General features: G+C 42.4%; 1 protein-coding gene across 2 annotated transcripts in view; it reads left to right on the plus strand.

Annotated features, from left to right (window-relative positions):
• The first annotated feature begins 3147 nt into the window (after positions 1 to 3147).
• LRGUK (leucine rich repeats and guanylate kinase domain containing) overlaps positions 3148 to 18233 on the plus strand; it is a 96044-nt gene continuing 80958 nt past the window's right edge. For both annotated transcript variants that reach the window (XM_043873304.1, XM_043873302.1), the window contains exons 1-4: positions 3148 to 3456; positions 11089 to 11196; positions 13491 to 13572; positions 17395 to 17495. In XM_043873304.1, coding sequence (XP_043729239.1) covers positions 3148 to 3456; positions 11089 to 11196; positions 13491 to 13572; positions 17395 to 17495 — 600 coding nt within the window. The remainder of the gene's footprint in view (positions 3457 to 11088; positions 11197 to 13490; positions 13573 to 17394; positions 17496 to 18233) is intronic.

The following is an 18233-nucleotide window of genomic DNA, read 5'->3' on the forward strand; positions in this document are numbered from 1 at the left end:
ACACCAAAGGTATAATGTCCCATACAGCATAAACCAGTTTTATCTCTAACCTAGTGACCTTTTTTCAAAATGTCTTTCTGTGTGGACAGTGAATACTCTGTTACCATCTTGCTGGTTCCTTCATTAATTAATGAGTTTAATAAAATCCTTCACAGGTGTTTTTATTTTTGTACGACAATCACCCTTTTAACCTTTTGAAAGTTACTCTTTGACAAGTCCTACCTAACTCTGCCTTGACACTTTTCTAAATAGACTGACATTGGCAAAACTAACTTTCCTGGAAATGCTGATTCAGTTCACTTCAGTCACTCAGTCCTGTCTGACTCTTTGCAGTCCCATGGACTGTAGCACGCCAGGCTTCCCTGTCCATCACCCAACACCCGGAGCTTGCTCAGACTCATGTCCATTGCGTCAGTGATGCCATCCAACCATCTCGTCCTCTGTCGTCCCCTTCTCCTCCTGCCTTCAATCTTTCCCAGCATCAGGGTCTTTTCTAATAAGTTGGCTCTTCTAATCAGGTGGCCAAACTATTGGAGGTTCAGCTTCAGCATCAGTCCTTCCAAAGAATATTCAGGACTGGTTTCCTTTAGGATGGACTGGTTTGATCTCCTTGCAGTCCAAGGGACTCCCAAGATTCTTCTCCAACACCACAGTTCAAAAGCATCAGTTCTTTGGCACTTAGCTTTCTTTATAGTCCAACTCTCACATCCATACATGACTACTGGAAAAACCATAACTTTGACTAGATGGACCTTTGTCAACATAGTAATGTCTCTGCTTTTAAATATGCTGTCTAGGTTGGTCATAGCTTTTCTTCCAAGGAGCAAGTGTCTTTTAATTTCATGGCTGCAGTCACTATCTGAGTGATTTGGGGCCCAAGAAAATAAAGTCTGTCATTGTTTCCATTGTTTCCCCATCTATTTGCCATGGAGTAATGGGACTGGATGCCATGATCTTCATTTTTTGAATGCTGAGTTTTAAGCCAGCTTTTTTCACTCTTCTCTTTCACCTTCATTAAGAGGCTCTTTAGTTCCTCTTTGCTTTCTGCCATAAGGGTGGTGTCATCTGCATATCTGAGGTTATTGATTATTTCTCTCGGCAATCTTGATTCCAGCTTATGCTTCATCCAGCCCGGCATTTCCCATGTACTCTGCATATAAGTTAAATAAGCAGGGTGACAATATACAGCCTTGACGTACTCCTTTCCCAATTTGGAATCAGTCCATTGTTCTATGTCCGGTTCTAACTGTTGCTTCTTGACCTGCAACAGACTTCTCAGGAGACAGGTAAGGTGGTCTGATATTTCCCATCTCTTGAAGAATTTTCCACAGTTTGTTGTGATCCACACAGTCAAAGCCTTTAGCATAGTCAATAAAGCATAAGTAGATGTTTTTCTGGAATTCTCTTGCTTTATTATGATCAAACAGATGTTGGCAATTTGATCTCTGGTTCCTCTGCCTTTTCTTTTCTTTTTTCCCTCTGCCTTTTCTAAATCCAGCTTGAACATCTGGAATTTCTCAGTTTACATACTGTTGAAGCCCAGCTTGGAGAATTTTGAGCATTACTTTGCTAGTGTGTGAGATGAGTGCAGTTGTGCAGTAGTTTGAACATTCTTTGGCATTGTCTTTCTTTGGGACTGGAATGAAAACTGACTTTTTCCAGCATGTTAGCCATTGCTGAGTTTTCCAAATTTGCTGGCATATTGAGTGCAGCACTTTAACAGCATCATCTCTTAGGGTTTGAAATAGCTCAGCTGGAATTCTATCACCTCCACTAGCTTTGTTCGTAGTGATGCTAAGTGATTGGAAACTACAAAAAGCACACTGAGTTTTTCCATGTTTATACTTTCTTCCCTCTTCACCCTTCTGTCAGTTAGCCAGCCAGGTCTTATGGGGGTGAGGGCAGAGAAAACCCCGTGGAGGAATATTCTACCCAGTGGAAAAAGAAGCACGCAAGCAGTTAAGATGAGCCTAGCAGAAAGGGATACTTTAATTATGGCCTTTACATTTATGACCAGCAAGATAATGAAGGAAGGTAATTTTGCAAGCTTTCTGTCAGTTTTAATGGGCCCTCAAGCCCTGAGAAAAATAAGAGTCAATGGCTGGTGTCCATAAGGATTTTTTTCCTACTTCTCCCCTGACAGCCATTGACAGGATCATTTTGTATTTGCAACTGCTATCACTGAAGCATGGAGAAAAGGCCTGTAAGGCCAGGAGGATGAGAGCGACCTTCCTGCAAGGATCTCTATGGTCATCACTATGGCAATAATAGTTACTATAATTTTCATTCTGCTTTTCTATACAGTGTCTACTTTGTGGAGCTCAAGGCTATAGGATTTAGGTCACATGAAATCACACTAGCATAAAATCATGCTTTGTAATCTTGCAAGAGTATTTTATAAAACTGCAAAGAGAACCTATGCAGCAAGATAAAAATTATTACCAATGCAGATCATTGACTAATACAATTATTTATTATAGTTTTACAGAGGCTTTCAGATAAAGTGTCAGTTTGACAGTCGTTTCCCCCCCCCCCCCCGTATTTGGATTGTTAAACCACTGCCAGTTTTTCTCCCCAAGGACATGGCTTATTATTTTGGAGTAAAAATGTGCATTAACTGCCAACCAGCTCTCAGTCGTCGTCTGGTAGTTTCTCTTTATTATCCGCAATTAAATCATAAGGACAGGAGCCACGCCTTCTATATCATGTATGTGCATTGCACTCTCCATAGAGTAAAATTTCAGTGCTATCACCTTTCCAACAGAGAGCTTTACAGACATCTAACACTAACTACAAAAAGACCCTTCATGAAGGAAGCAGGATGGTGAGCTCACCAGTGATCTCAGGGTGGGATGAAAAATCTCCAAGAGGGGTCTCGAGGCCGAGAGAAAACAGTTGAACACTAAAACAGCGGGGCGCAGAGAAAAAAGATGAAAAACGAGAAAGACAAACCAAAAGAAGCAGAGCCAACGACTTAACAGACTAATAAAGAAAGATCACAAAAAGCAAACAGAAAGCTAAGTTGCGCTACAGTGGTAAAGCAAGCTGAAAGGGAGGACGCACGAGGGGCAGAGACTACAGCCCCCAAAATCCCTTGCGGCACCGCCTCCCTGGGCGTCCGTCTCCTAGGCAACCCCTGTAAACAAGATGGCGACCTCCGGGAGAGAGCCCAAGTTTCCGAGGCCTTCCTCCCTCCAGGGAGGCATGAGCATTTCACGAACTGGAGCGCAGTCGAAAGTGCTGCACTCAGAAAAGGATCGTTACTCTTGCTGGTCTCCTTTTCCCATGGGGCAGAGACCGAAAAATACTTTATACAAAGCCTCCTCCTACCTGCTCCAGCACCTCATTCACCGCTATCAGGAGTCAGACGTGGACAGAAATTACTACGACCTGGAAGAGGGCGAGGGTGAAGTGGAATCCGAGGTGTCCTCAGAATCCGAAATGCTGAATTTTGAGGTGTGCCTTCCCCCCACCCCTCACCCCCTCATTTCCTTCTCCAGTGGTCAGAACCCCTTCACCAGCCTGCGGCTGAGCCTCATTCCTAGGGCTCCTTGCCTCCAGGAGCGCCTCTTCCTTACTGCTCCGAGGCTCCCCTCCTCTCCTCCCCGTTTCCGTTACCCCATTTCCTCACCCTTCATTTTTCATTAGCACATGTGATTCCTTAAGAGTCATTACGCAGCGTCCTTACAAAAAAGTATCTATTTGTATGAAAGTTGTGACTTTAAGTTTTTCAAAATTATACCTCTACAGCATTGTGAATTGCCAAGAGTTCCACCTCTGCACCCTCTGTACCTTTTCGTCATGATTGTGAAATACTCCCAACACTCTCCTCAGTTTCTAGCCCCTTCATCCTCCTTCCTCTAGGAAAAACAAACAAACCAAGAAAACCCCTTTTGAAGTAATCTTAAGTGCTGCTGTTCCCCTCTACAGGGGATCTTCCCAACCCAGGGATCGATCCCAGGTCTCCCACATTGCAGTCAGATTCTTTACCAGCTGAGCCACAAGGAACGCCCATTTTATTCCTCAAAGACCAAGTGTCTTGGAAGTTTTATATATTACTTATGCTAGGGGTATATAATGCATTTTACAGACAACACACACATGCACCACTGCTCACTGTGAGAGAATTTTAGGATTTGGGGAGTGTCCCAACACTCCCATCAGTGATACCTGCTGGCAGCTTGGCCTTTCACACTGATAATACAAATTCCCTCTTTTCTACAGTGTCTCATCTAAACACCACCCAATTCCACTTCTTACACTTATTATCATCCTGTTCCTTCCTTAGTTCCTTACCAGCTTTCTTGTCCCTTTCCACTTCATATCGTACCAATTCCTTCTCTTGACTTCCTGATGAATTGTTTGCTTTCTTTAAAAATGTAAATTGATTTGCTTTCTTTTAGTAAACTGTTAGGTTTTCCTCCTTGTCTTGGCTGCCAGGAATTATAACATTTTTCCCCCTGAATTCAAAAATTTTCTTAATTTCAATAGTTTTTCTCTAGATTACATTTTTCTCTTCCCTTTCCTCCTCTTTGATAGTATAAATTGCTTCAGACTCTTTTCAGAAGTAGATATAATAGAGAAATAGTTTCCAACATCTGGTTCTGTGATGTTTTTCTGACATCCCCTCTGTCTCATTGTACCTTTTCATTTCCTAGTCACCTTTCTCTCCCCCTTGAGCTCAAACAGGTTTCTCTTTTTTATGCCTGTTCTCATCTCCATTCCTCATTTGTTTTATTTTTTCTTGTTTTCCCCTCTGTGACTTGCACTCTCTTCTGTTACTCTGGTTCTGCCACTGACTCTCTACACTGTGTCCCTGCTTGGGTTCCCTTCTTTTGTAATGTCCTTTTGTTCAGTTTCCACATTTGGCCCATTTTTTTCTACCCTCACGTCCGCCCCCCACCCCAATCTTCTATCTTTCCTCTTCTTCTCCCTCCTTTTACATGGGCTAAACATCAATTTTTCTTAAAAGTGAGCCATAGAAAATTATTACTTATTTTGTTCATCTTTTGTTGATTTATTTGCCATGCTTAACAGTGGCTATTGCAAAACTGTAGCAATGTTTTTACAACTTTGAGATGTTTATATGGTTTCTACCATCTTTCACCCCAGAGGAATTAACAAATGAATCACCGGTTTACTTTATTATTCTAATTAACGTGTGTTCTTCAGCTATGGGGTTCATTAATACCATTGTTAATCTGTGTTCAGTATGCCTTAAAAACCATAGAGGAGGAGGGGGTTGACTTGAACTAGTTAATCCTTTTTCGCTTGTAGGCTCTGTGTGGAAAAAGTATTCTTTCTTTCGTTTATGTTCCAAATATTAATATTTATTTTATGTTCTCACATTTTATTTTAGTTTTTATGGTGTCTCGTATGTTTTTGTATGTTGAGTAAACTGAAGAGTTTTAAGAAGAAATACCTGAACTTTCTGTTCAGTGATTTATTTTCCATATCCTAGCCTGATTAAGATTTATAAGGCTCTGATAGTCAAAATGACAAAGTGCCTATAATGTAATTAGGCTCAATGAACTTGAGGGAGGTTGGGCAGAATACTGTTCTGAATGTTGCCTTTGGAATTAGATATTGGCTTAAAGCTTAACATTTGGAAAACTAAGATCATGGCATCTGGTCCCATCACCTCATGGGAAATAGATGGGGAGACAATGGAAACAGTGTCAGACTTTATTTTCTTGGGCTCCAAAATCACTGCAGATGGTGACTGCAGCCATGAAATTAAAAGAGACTTACTCCTTGGAAGGAAAGTTATGACCAACCTAGATAGCATATTAAAAAGCAGAGACATTACTTTGCCAACAAAGGTCCGTCTGGTCAAGGCTATGGTTTTTCCAGTGGTCATGTATGGATGTGAGAGTTGGACTGTGAAGAAAGCTGAGTGCCGAAAAATTGATGCTTTTGAACTGTGGTGTTGGAGAAGACTCTTGAGAGTCCCTTGGACTGCAAGGAGATCCAACCAGTCCATCCTGAAGGAGATCAGTCCTGGGTGTTCATTGGAAGGACTGATGCTGAAGCTGAAACTCCAGTACTTTGGCCACCTCATGCGAAGAGTTGACTCATTGGAAAAGACCCTGATGCTGGGAGGGACTGGGGGCAGGAGGAGAAGGGGACGACAGAGGATGAGATGGCTGGATGGCATCACCGACTCGATGGGCATGAGTTTGAGTAAACTCCAGAAGCTGGTGATGGACAGGGAGGCCTGGCGTGCTGTGATTCATGGGGTTGCAAAGAGTTGGATGTGACTGAGCGACTGAACTGAACTGAACTGAATAAAGTCTTTTGTTTGTTGTGAGATCTTGAGCAAGTTATACTCTCTGCGTCTCATCTACAGTATGGGAATTATAACAATACCTACCTCACAGGAGAGTTGTGAAAATTAAATGAGATCCTATGTGTAACCTACTTAGCACAATATATCATTTATTCTGTTACTAACACAAGTAATAACTTATCTGTTCTTATCTACTCACTATAGCCTATCAATTGACTTCATTAATTCAGCCTTCATGGAACAGTCACAAACGATTATTCTGTGGGCAGTACTCTTTTGACAGTATAGGTTAGAAGAAGTTTCTGCTATGTGAAAGCCACTCTTTGCCAATAACTTTATGTGGCTAATAATGCATATTCATTGAATAGTTATAAACATCAAATCTAATGGGAAAGTCTGTGTTAAAGTTCTTAACATAGAGTCTGATATAGCGTGGGCTCTCGAAAGATTTTAGGTGTAATACATAATAGCAACAGTGATGACTGAGGAAGATGAGAGTGTGATGGAGGACATGCATGGTCCCAGCTCTCAGGGTGAGATAAGACTGTGAATAAACCACAGCTATTCAGCCTGTGAACAGAAGCCTACAGTGATGGCCAGGTCACAGGGTTGGCGGAAGACTTGAAGGGAAGTAAACCCTTGTTTGGGTGCAGAGGTAGGGTATGGGCAGGCAGACGGCATCTTTCCAAATGATGAATTATAGGTAAGAACAGAAAAGGTAGATGGGTCGGAGGCCAGATTGTGGAGAACTCTGGGCTGTTGTGCTTCCTAGGTGGCACTAGTAGTAAAGAACCTGCCTGCCAATGCAGGAAATAAAGAGACACAGGTTCGATCCCTGGGTCAGGAAGATCCCCTGGAGGAGGGCAAGGCAATCCACTCCAGTATTCTTGCCTGGAGAGTCCCATGGACAGAGGAGTCTGGCAGGCTACAGTCCATAGTATTGCACAGAGTCGGACACAACTGAAGCACACACACACCCTGAGCTGCTGTAGGGACTGTGGACTTGACCCTTAAGTAGGAGGGAACCTCTCTTGTGGCCGAGGGGGTTAGATTAAAGGATGGCAAGTCTAGAGGCAGGAAGATCAGTGAGAAGATGAGCAGCATCTGTGCAGGGGAGACAAGAGTCTGCATTAAGGCAATGGGAATAAAAAGGAAGCCAGTGATGAATACATATTTAGAATGAGACACTAATTGAACATGGGAAGTCTAGGTTGACTGCCAAGTATATGGAATGTTCCAGGGGGATATCAGACCATTAACTACCATGAGAAATAATGACAGGTGGAGCTATGCATTCAGGAGGTGGGCATGTGAATCATGGAAATCAGGAGAGGGTCAGAGACCTGGGAATCATCAGCACTGGAGTCTGTGGGATCATCCAGGAAGAGAAGAAAGAAGAGAAGGGGAGGGCCAAGGAAGAAACCCTGGGATACAGGTATCTCAGAAGATGAAGAGGATTTGGGGTTAGGAGAGGGAACTGGAAAGGACTGGTAAGAGAAAAAGGAGAAGAAAGAAGAGCTGTATGGGTGGGAAGTCAACAAGAACAGGGGAGCGAGAACAGTCGAGAACAGGGGAGAGGGTTATGTTGCCAAGAGGGTAAGTGGACCATGAAAAGGGCTATTTGTGGGCCATTGGAGATCTCAACCCATATACGTTTTGTGATGTGGCGAAGCCTGCAGCCTAAGTGAAGTGAGTTGAGACATGAGTGGGAAGTGACCAAGGGGAAACTGAAGAGTAAAACAGCAACTCTGGAGGAGCTTGGCTATTAAGGGAAACTCCAGCTATCGCAGAAGGAACATGCAGGACCCAAGGGCCCCTTGTCAGACAGAAGGGACTCACATGCTCATAGAGCTGGAGAAGTGACAGCTTGGAGAACGACAGTGGAGAGGGACTGGTTGAAACCACAGGCAAAACATAGTACTATTGATGGTCCCTGAACATGGTCTCTGGGGAAAGGGAGCAGGACCCTGTGTGTGGAGAAGGAACTGTCCTCCTCTGAGACCCCAGCCAGGAGCTGACTTGAGTGTGGCACCAGAATGCATGCTTGTGGGTCTTTCCTGGCTCACTCAGAAGCAGGCAGGGAATAGGCTCATTAATTCATTCAGCCCATGTTTGAGTGCCCACCATGTACTAGGTACTGTTTTCCCCCACTCGACCTTACACTTTAGCTGTTTGAATTCTTGGTAGTTTCCCCAGTGGGTCATGCTTGCCCTTGCCTTTGCAGTTTTGTGCATGTCCATTGTGCCCACAGTACCATTCTTGGCCCTCTTCTGCCCTTTCTTCCCCTTTGTCAGAATAACTCGCAGCTTCGGGTCTCAATAGCTGTCTCTCCGAGGAAGCCTTTGCTAACCCCCTACTCCTCACTAGAACTGCCTTGAAATGGGAACTCTGCTAATCAAAGCACCCGGCCCACCTCTATAGTAGTTTATGCAACTCCTGAAATCATTTGTATACTTGTCTAGCATGTGCTTGGCATGCTAGAAAGATTTTTATCCCAAATGGATGATAAACATGACATAATCCCGCCTCAATGCAGTGGTTGATTGTGAAGTTGATTCAGGTTTGGGTTTGCATGGTACAGTTGCAATCAGGACAAGGAGGCAGAGACTTGAGGGTAGAGAGACATTGAAATTGCCCGTGGGAGACCCAGTCAGGAAGGAAGTATAGTTGGGAGGGGACAGATAGACTCTGAGAAAGGGGTGGATGAACAGACTGGAGATTTTGTTGTGGTCAGTGACCAACTTGAGGAGATGCTGGAAAGGCTGAAGGATGAGCAGTTGTGGGATCCAAGAGCAATGGAAGATTTGAGGTCTGAGGTTTCTAAGGTGGAGCAGTTTAGCATGATGACTGGGTCCAGGGCACAGCCAGGGGAGTGAGTGGCTGAAGTTATCTGGAGATCAATTTTTAAATGTTTGGAGTTGAGAAAGTAAAGGAACGTGTGTGTGTGTGCGCGCGCGCATGTGCATGTGCTTGGAGTGGTTGGGTTGTTGAGTGGCCTTCCTTAGGGATTCTGAAGCCAGGCAACATACAGATTGGGCCAGTCAAGGTCTGAAAACGACCAAAGACCAGAAGGGAAAGACAGGACACTGACAAATGGCAGGAAACTTAGAGGTGTGAGGGGGTAGCCATGGAGAGTCTTGCCTTGGGGATCTGGGACAATGCTGACCATGTGGCCATTCTCTGTATCAATGGCTATTTTGAAAAACAGACCTACTGTGAGGAAGGGATGCTGCAGCATCTTGTTTCCAGGAGTCGGAGGGAGTGGGCTATGTGAAAACTTTGAGAGGTAAGGTGAAACTGTCTTACGTCGATTCTTTCCCGGGCCATCTATAAAAAATAGTAATTTTATTGGGAAAAGTAGATCTCTTTCCCCCATTTTGTGAACAGATTGATTGGTATCAATGAATGAGACATTAAGATGTGGAATTTCTGAATTCATCAACTCATACTAACAACTCCCATTTATTAGGAATGCTTGCTGTGTTCTAGGCACTGTGCTAAGAGCTTTATGTTCACAGTTACTTTTAATTATCTTCAAAACATTAAGAGAAACTAATAACATACCCTATTTAAAGATGAAAAGTATGAGGCTCAGAGAAAACTTTGTCTCTCAAAGTCATATATTCAAAATGGCAAATCTGGGCTTCAAACCAAGCCTGCCCAGCTGTGAGCGGTATTTGATTCTCCAAGATAGTGGTTGGATGGCATCAACGACTCAATGGACATGAGTTTGAGCAAGTCCACCTGGGAGATGGTGAAGGACAGGGAAGCCTTGCACGCTGCAGTCCGTGGGGTCACAAAGAGTCAGACACGACTGAGCTACTGAAAAACAGCAACAAGCATAGTGGAAATTTGGGAGGAAATAAAACTTTTTACAATAGCATAACCCTACATACTTACGTCCTTAGTACTAGCGGTCTGAACAGCTCTCCTGATTCCCAAGTTAATGTCAAGTGGTCCAAACTACCTGAAAGAGTATTTTGCCTTCGTAGTCCACATACCAGTTATATTGGTTAGTTGTATTGGTATGGCTGAAAAAATTACTCTGTTTTGTGTCTTAATGCTAATGTTAGTGTTAATGTGTTGGTCATTATAGAGTTGCTGGCAGCACAAACACAGCGCTATTATCTCTTCTCTTGCGGAGAAGGGGGAGAGGGGGTGTTGGGCTACCACTGGTTCGTGGTGTCTGTAGACTAAGGACCAGCCTCCTTCTTGAAATTATTACCCTTTTAATTTTGTAAATGGTATGAATCCAGCAAGATTAGCCAATGCAAAGTGAACCTGAGGACCCATTTTCTCCAACAAGAATACCAGATATAGAGAAGTCATTGCCTTAATGTGGTGCAACCCTCCTCTGGGGTGTGGACAAGCAGTCAAGTGCAGTTAGTGGTTAGAACTGCGTTGAGGTCAGGCAGATTCTGGTTTGTATTCTGGGCTCTGTGGTTTCAGGCAAGTTGCAGTCTGTGAGCCTTGGTTTCTTTATTTGTAAAATGGAGCTAAGAGTACCTCCCTCAGAATTGTCAGGAGGATCAGTGAGTGGACCCACTGAGAGCTCTTAGCACTGAATGGCACTCAGTACTATCAGCAGTGAGACATTGATGGGATAGATCCTTTTTTAATTGTGTGTAATATGCATGGCTCTTCAACACAGTTTTCTTGGGGGCCACCAAATTTTGGCAGTCTCAGCTCCCAGATGTATAATATACTAAATAAGTGCTGGATATGATGAAACGGATTTTTTCTTTTCTAATGGAAGTCCTTTCTTTGCCCACCCGTCTGTTTTGTTTTATTTTTTGCAGGGAGGATTTGATGGGGTCCTGAGAGAGGAGGTCGTGGCTGAGAAGCTCTACCAACTGGGGCGCTCAGGCTCTGGGACGGAGCAGGTCTATCTCAGCCTGACTTTGTCAGTGAGTATGACAAGGTCACCATTGGGTGGCTCCATCTTGACCCTGTTTGGACCATATCCATGTTCTCTGATACTCACAGTTATTTTGGTGGTCCCAAATCTCTGAGTCTTGCATTTGACAGAGAATGGCGATGAGTTATTTATGTTTGACATCAAAGAGCCCTGGCCAGTCCAGTAATCAGCTGCCTTCCTCCCAATTCCTTTGTTTTCGTTTCCTTCACAGTCTGTTTCTTTCATCTTAAGCAGTCTATTTTATAGTAATCAATGCTTTCTTTCTAGGAGGTTGAATTTGATTCTGTAAAACCAATCAAAAACTCTTTTAAGATTTTTTTTTCTCTGATCAGTGGCAGGACTAAAATTTATATCTGAATCCAGGGGAATAAAGTATTTTGTTATTGACTTGCCCCCCCCCCCCCCCATAAATATGTAGCTGTGAGCTATAGCTCACTTTCCAAAAGATATCTATTATGAAATAAAACATGTATTGTTATTCATCAATTTATAAGATTTTGATACTAGCACAGAATCTTGGCTCTAAATTTATCATAAGAGAAGCTGTAAGAGCAGATTACTTAGGATTTCAGCTTTTGTCCTCATTTTGTGTCTTTATAGACACAGAAGTACAATTTATCTCTTTCTGCTTCCTCACATTGTAAAGCATTAACTACTCCTTGGAGGTCCACGGAGTAAGTGCAGATATGTTGGTGAAAAAAGCGCACTGAAATTCCGCTATGGCACCCTACTTTGGCTCAAGCATATATAATTCATAGCAAGGCTGTTTTGTCTTAGATTTAAACAAGCGAACCACCTAAGAAATGTTAAGCCCCTTTCACCCATGCTGGTTTCACGGCATGTCCTTTGGCAACAGCATACGAAGGCTCTCATCTTTTACTGTTTTCACTTCATGACATTTTAGGGATGACTCCGCGAGTCAGGCAATAACATACAGGGAGCACCTTGGGTGTGTTGCACTGTGTTAGGCTTTGGAATGGAAGATAGTTCCCACAGCCAGTACACCCCCACATAAGTTCCTTTGAATCAAAATTCTACTTACGTACACAGTACCTCGCCTTAAATTGATCTGCAAAAAAGCACAATTCTTTAAATCTTATTTCAGCTAGATGAACTGAAGCTTAACTTACTTTATCACTGACCTCCTTACATTTGAGATATTATATGTTGATTTACTTTGCCCTAATAACCTGTCTAAGTGAATGCACTTTCTTAGGGTTGGCCAGGTTAGTGATTTTCCCCCCTTATATCTTACTTATGTCACATGTAATTTTTAAACTTTCTCTTATTACTTGTGTGCACAGTTTCTCTCCTCCCCAAAGTCGTAAGTTTATAAGGACTAAATATAGCTCTGGTCCATCATGATATGTGTTTCTCATCATGCCAAGCTTAATGCCTTGTACATAGTAGGTTTCTTAGTAATTATTACTGTTCTAGTGGCCTTCATTATACATTCTTATCATTCTTATATTTAAGAACTTGCTTATAATGACACTTTATCAATTGGCTCTGTCTGACTCTGGCATCACAGCATAGACCAGTGACATGAATCTTTGTTCCAAGTGACCAAATTCCCCTCCAACCCCTCAGGAAGTTCAGTAGATGCAAGATTTCATGGATGGTATCTGAGACGTGGATTCTGGAAACTTGGAGTTGCTTCTCTATTACTGACTTGCTAAGTGATTTTAAGCTATTTGTGTACTTCTCTGAACCCCACATACCTCCTCACTCCACTGGGGATAATGTGCCCTACAGAGCTCACAGGTTTGTTTGATCAGATGAGATTATTGTGAGAGAGCTTTGAAAACCAAGCCTGAGAAAAAATGTAGAAAGTATTGTTATTAATGATCACTTGATTAGGTGTGAACTCGTCTAAGATTTTGTTTGAATTCTAGGCATTTGCTTTTTCTTTTCTTCTACAAGATAAAGGCTTTGGCTTTATTGCTTTTATGTGTGTGCATGTTTTTATAAAATATAAAACTCTGCTCTAAAGGTCTTCATGAACACTGCTTTAATTTGCCTTTTCATGTTGTATTTGTTCTTGCTAACAACCCTAATTTTCCAAGCTATTATTTCCTTCAGAGGAATGCATTTTTGATGGGGTTTGTAGTCTCTTTTGAGATCCTATTAGTAATAGGCTTCAGGTTTTATCCTCTCACTCCTACAATACTTTCAAAGGACATTCTGGATTTCTCCGTCAACTTTTATTTCCAGATGTCTTGAGAAGCCTGAGTACTCATCTGCTAAAGCCACATTAAAGTCTTTTACCTTTTATTTTCTCAGGATCTTGACTTAACTGACGTTAGCATCCTCTGTGGATATGTTCACCTACAGAAGTTGGATCTTTCAGTAAATAAAATTGAAGGTATGGCGTTGTCATTCTAGTAAATCAATGGATCACTGAATTATTACAAAATTTAAGCTTTGCAGAGTGCAATGTACTTTAATACTACCAAACTTGATATAAATGCTATTATGGATCAGTTTATGCATTGATCCTCTATTTTCCATGAGGGAAAAAAAAGGCACCTCTGACAAGAAAAATGCAGAGGTCAGCAAACATGCTGTATTATGTGATGGTTGAGACACACTCAGTAATATTGAAGAGTATCAGATGGGATGTTTGCTCTTTCCTTTCCAGAGATGGATCGTTACTTCTTTAATGCTTCCTGAATATTTGATGGTTTCCATTTCTTTCCCTCTATTAGTTTATTCAGTGGAGAGGAATTAGTCCTTTTCTTTCGCCTTTAATGGATGCTTTTCTTTAATTTGCATTTGCATCTACATCTTAATCCTGGCTAGCTGCTTCTGTTCTTATTTGAGCACCAGGGATTCAGAAATTTTTTTTTTCCCCTCTCTTTGCTCTCTCGATGTAGTTAGTAGGTTCTTACAGGTCTAACCCTGCCATTTATAGTTCCTTATAAGGTGTCTGTTGTGATACCTTGCTCACATTTAACGAAATTTTCTTCAAAGCTTGATCCTTGTTTCTGTAATAATTTTCTGATCTTATTTGAAATTTCTGACCTGCTTCTTTCTTCACTGATAACCTTTCTATTCACTTCTTTAGCTCTTTTTTAAAAGACCATTAAGGGTGGCTGATATGGTCTTCTCTGATTCATTTTCTGATTTCTTCCTCCCATCTGACTGCAGTAGTTAAAATTCACTCCTTTCAATGGCTAAGACACATTCCAGCATATTTTAATTCTAAAGTGCTACTGTTTTGAAACACTTTTTATTATTTTTTTCTAGTTTCATAAAACTTTTTTTTTTTTGGAAAATTACAAACTTGCACAAGTAGAGAGGTTTGTAATAAATATTCAGGTTCAACAATTATCAGCCGGTGGCCCCTCTTGCCTCACCCATCCTCTGCTGCTCCCCTCCCCAGGGTTATTTAAGGCAATTCCCAGATATCATATCATCAGAAAGACTTTAGTGTTACTAGAAGGTGCTCTCCCCACAACCCATACTTCCAAGATTGTTTTCACTTACTAGATAAGGGGTTGCAGGGACGCCAAGAATTTTTAGTGCTCGATGAAATGGAAAGAAATGTGGCTTCAGATCTTTACCCCTTGAGCAAGTAGTCCTTGGGAGCAAATGAAGCTTTCCTCTTCAGATCAGTCTCTTTCAATCTTATATGTCATCTTTTATTAACTCATCAAGTGTTCAAGAGCCTACTGTGAATGAAATGAGTGAAAGTGAAAAGTATTAGTCACGTCCAACTCTTTGCGACTCCATGGACTGTAGCCTGGCAGGCTCCTCTGTCCATGGAATTCTCCAGACAAGAATACTTGAGTGGATAGCCGTTCCCTTCTCCAGGGGGTCTTCCCAACCCAGTGATCACACCCAGGTCTCCTGCATTGCAGGCAGTTTCTTAACCATCTGAGCCACCAGGGAAGCCTGTGCCGTTGTTGTTCAGTCGCTCAGTTCAGTTCAGTCGCTCAGTCGTGTCCAGTTCTGTGACCCCATGCACTGCCGCACATCAGGCTTCCCTGTCCTTCACCATCTCCCGGAGCTTACTCAAACTCATCTCCATTGAGACGGTGATGCCGTCCAATCCTCTTGTTCTCTGTCGTCCCCTTCTCATCCTGCCTTCAATTTTTCCCAGCATCAGGGTCTTTTCCAATGAGTTGGCTTTTCTCATCAGGTAGCGTAAGTATTGGAGCTTCAGCTTTAGCATCAATCCTTCCAATGAATATTCAGCGTTGATTTCCTTTAGGATGAACTGGTTTGATCTCCTTGCTGTCCAAGGGACTCTCAAGAGTCTTCTCCAACCCCACAGTTTGAAAGCATCAATTCAAAAGCAAAGTGTAAGGCATAGTGTATATTTTTCTTTTCAAGAGAACAGCTTTTTTGATGGCCTGATTATGAACCAGACTTCAACTTGCATCAGTATTACCTGGAGGGGACCTATTAAAACAGAGATGCCTGTGCCCCACCCTCAGACTTTCCGATTCTGTAGATCTGAGGTGGGACTTGAAAATTTGCATTTCTAATTACTTCCCCTGAAATCAGAGACAGGACCACACTTTGAGAACCACGGATGCAGACATGAGGAGCTCCTGCCATCTGGTGGACACTGAGGTCACTGCACAGAGTAGAGAGAGAGAGGAGTCCAGCAACCCAGACGGTGAATTTTTTTCTATCAGAGTAATTCGAAAGCCCTGGGCGTATACCAGATGTGAAATGTACTCACCATCCAAGTGGTAGCTGCTGCTTCTGCTTTAAGATAGTGCTCCATGGTACCTGCCCACAGAAGGATCAACTTCAAGGGGACGTGGGGGCTTGTGGAAATGAAAAGGGTCAATGGAGATAATCACTGACAGACATGGAGCTGATCTTGGCTGGCGCAAATAGGCAAAACTGTAGGCAAATAGGCAAATTGTGAAGCCATTACGTTTCTCCTTAGCTTTCCCCTTACAGGCAGCCTTCCTGGATTTGCTCATGAATTCCCACCAAAGTGTTGATGTCTTAATGTTTTGTAATTTCATGAGAAAGACAGGCTAAAGAAGGCTGTGGTTTAGACCAGAGAAATGAAGTAGAAATTGGTAGGGATCTCATGGCTTCTGCCACCCTGAGAAGCAAAGATGTCAAGAGGATGGGTGGGGAGGACCCTCACCTTACCAGCTCCACATTCTTCGTGGCACAACCCCAGGGTTCGGCTATGCTCCCTTCTCCTGGCCTGGGGGTGACTCTGTTACCTGGTGAAAGGAGAAGCACTTTGCTGGGCTTCAGGGGTGTGGAGGCTGTGTTCTCCTCCAGAGGTCGTCCTCTGAAGAGTTGTGATGGCTGATAGTGTGATCTAGAGTGGGAAGATGGGTGGAGACGCCCATTACTGGTAGAGATGGTGCTGTAAATCCTTAAGATGTGACTCTTCCCGAGCCTCTTCCCTGATTCTCCTGCTGCCCCAAAGTCCGTCTCCTGTCAAGTGGCAGAGAGAAGCAGCACAGCGCTTCCCTGTTTCTTACATTGCATATGTCATGTCATTAGGACTGAATATTAGCACAATAGTCTGTTACTTAGTATTCTAGGTACAGAATATTGGCTGGGGATAAAACGCAAAACTCAGACATGGTTTTGAACCAGCCCAGAATCAAAGTAAAATAATGGCCATAATTTAAATCACTTCAAATAATTAATGAGATTTAAGATTGAGTCCATCTGAAACAAAATGTAATTTATAACAAGGAACTAATTGTAGCATTTGCCGTCTTTCCGAAAAGACCTAATGCAGTTATTCAGGGGCTAATTATCGAGAGGATTATGTAAAGCTTTCGTTCCTCCAAGCCTGGCATTTTTGAAGCATTGACTGTTAGCAGCTGGGGGAGAGTGAGCTGGGACTCAGGAAACCTTGGCCGTTTCTATCTTGAAGGTACTGGAAGATGGGAACAGGAGGGGTGAGGGGGCCCTGGAGAAGAATAGTTCCACTGTGGGGGCGGGGGGCCCTGGAGAAGAAGGTTACATTGCAGGCTCATGATGTGTTTTCCCATGCTCTGTGTGTGTGTGTGTGTTGTTTTGCATATTCCTATTTTTCTTCATTTAATTCATCTGGAATAATTAAGATGTGCTTACAACTAGCATAATTTTAAAATGTCCTGATATGATGTTTGTTGTTTTTAATGACTTTGTCTAATTTTTACTTTATTGGCTTACCTTATTCTGTATTCATTTCCACTGTCCCTCCTCCCAGATTTGTCTTGTGTGAGCTGTATGCCTTATCTTCTAGAACTTAATGCTTCTCAGAATCACCTGAAAACATTCTTCAATTTCAAGCCACCCAAAAACCTCAAGGTAGGTTTTATTAATACACTAATTACATGTGTTAACTGATTTGTGAAATACATTAACAAGCCAAACAGCACCCAAAGAGAATTCAGAGAGAATAAGGTAGAGGGAAAACGAATTTTAAAAAAGAAGGACTTGTGTGTCATTTATTTTAGAAAAAAAGATAGAGTCTTTCAGGAGATATTTTTCAGAAGCTTTGCTGAAACCTAGTGTTCAAACCAAAGAATTAACTTCCTTCCTTTTTCTATGCTTCATTTAAATACTAGTTATTGTTTGTTTATTTTTGTAATAGTGTAACAATTTTGTACCTGAAAAATATGTAAAAATTTCCTGGGGGCTTACGTTTTGCCTTCTTATTGATCCAGCCTTAGCTCCTATTTAGAAAGCAGTGATTTCACATCTTCATTCTTGCTTCTCTGCACATGCTTCTGCATTTCTGAGGCAGAATGAAACTCGAGAATGTTCATTGACAGAGCAGCTTACTCTGCTATGGAACCCAGTGTCTCATGCTTTAATGTGAATATAGCTCACCTGGCATTCTTGTGAAAACGAGATTCTAACCTAGGAGGTCTGGGGTGGCCTGAGACTCTCCTTTCCAACAACTTTGCTGGCAAGCCATTGCTGCTGATCCATGGACCATACTTCAGAGAGATCACAGACTGCTGGTACCCCAATGTTCTGTACATTGGAACCACCTAGGATGTTTTAAAAACTGCTGCTGCCTGGACCCCACCTGCTCCCAGA

Source organism: Cervus elaphus, chromosome 18, assembly GCF_910594005.1.
Source record: "Cervus elaphus chromosome 18, mCerEla1.1, whole genome shotgun sequence".
Taxonomy (NCBI): domain Eukaryota; kingdom Metazoa; phylum Chordata; class Mammalia; order Artiodactyla; family Cervidae; genus Cervus; species Cervus elaphus.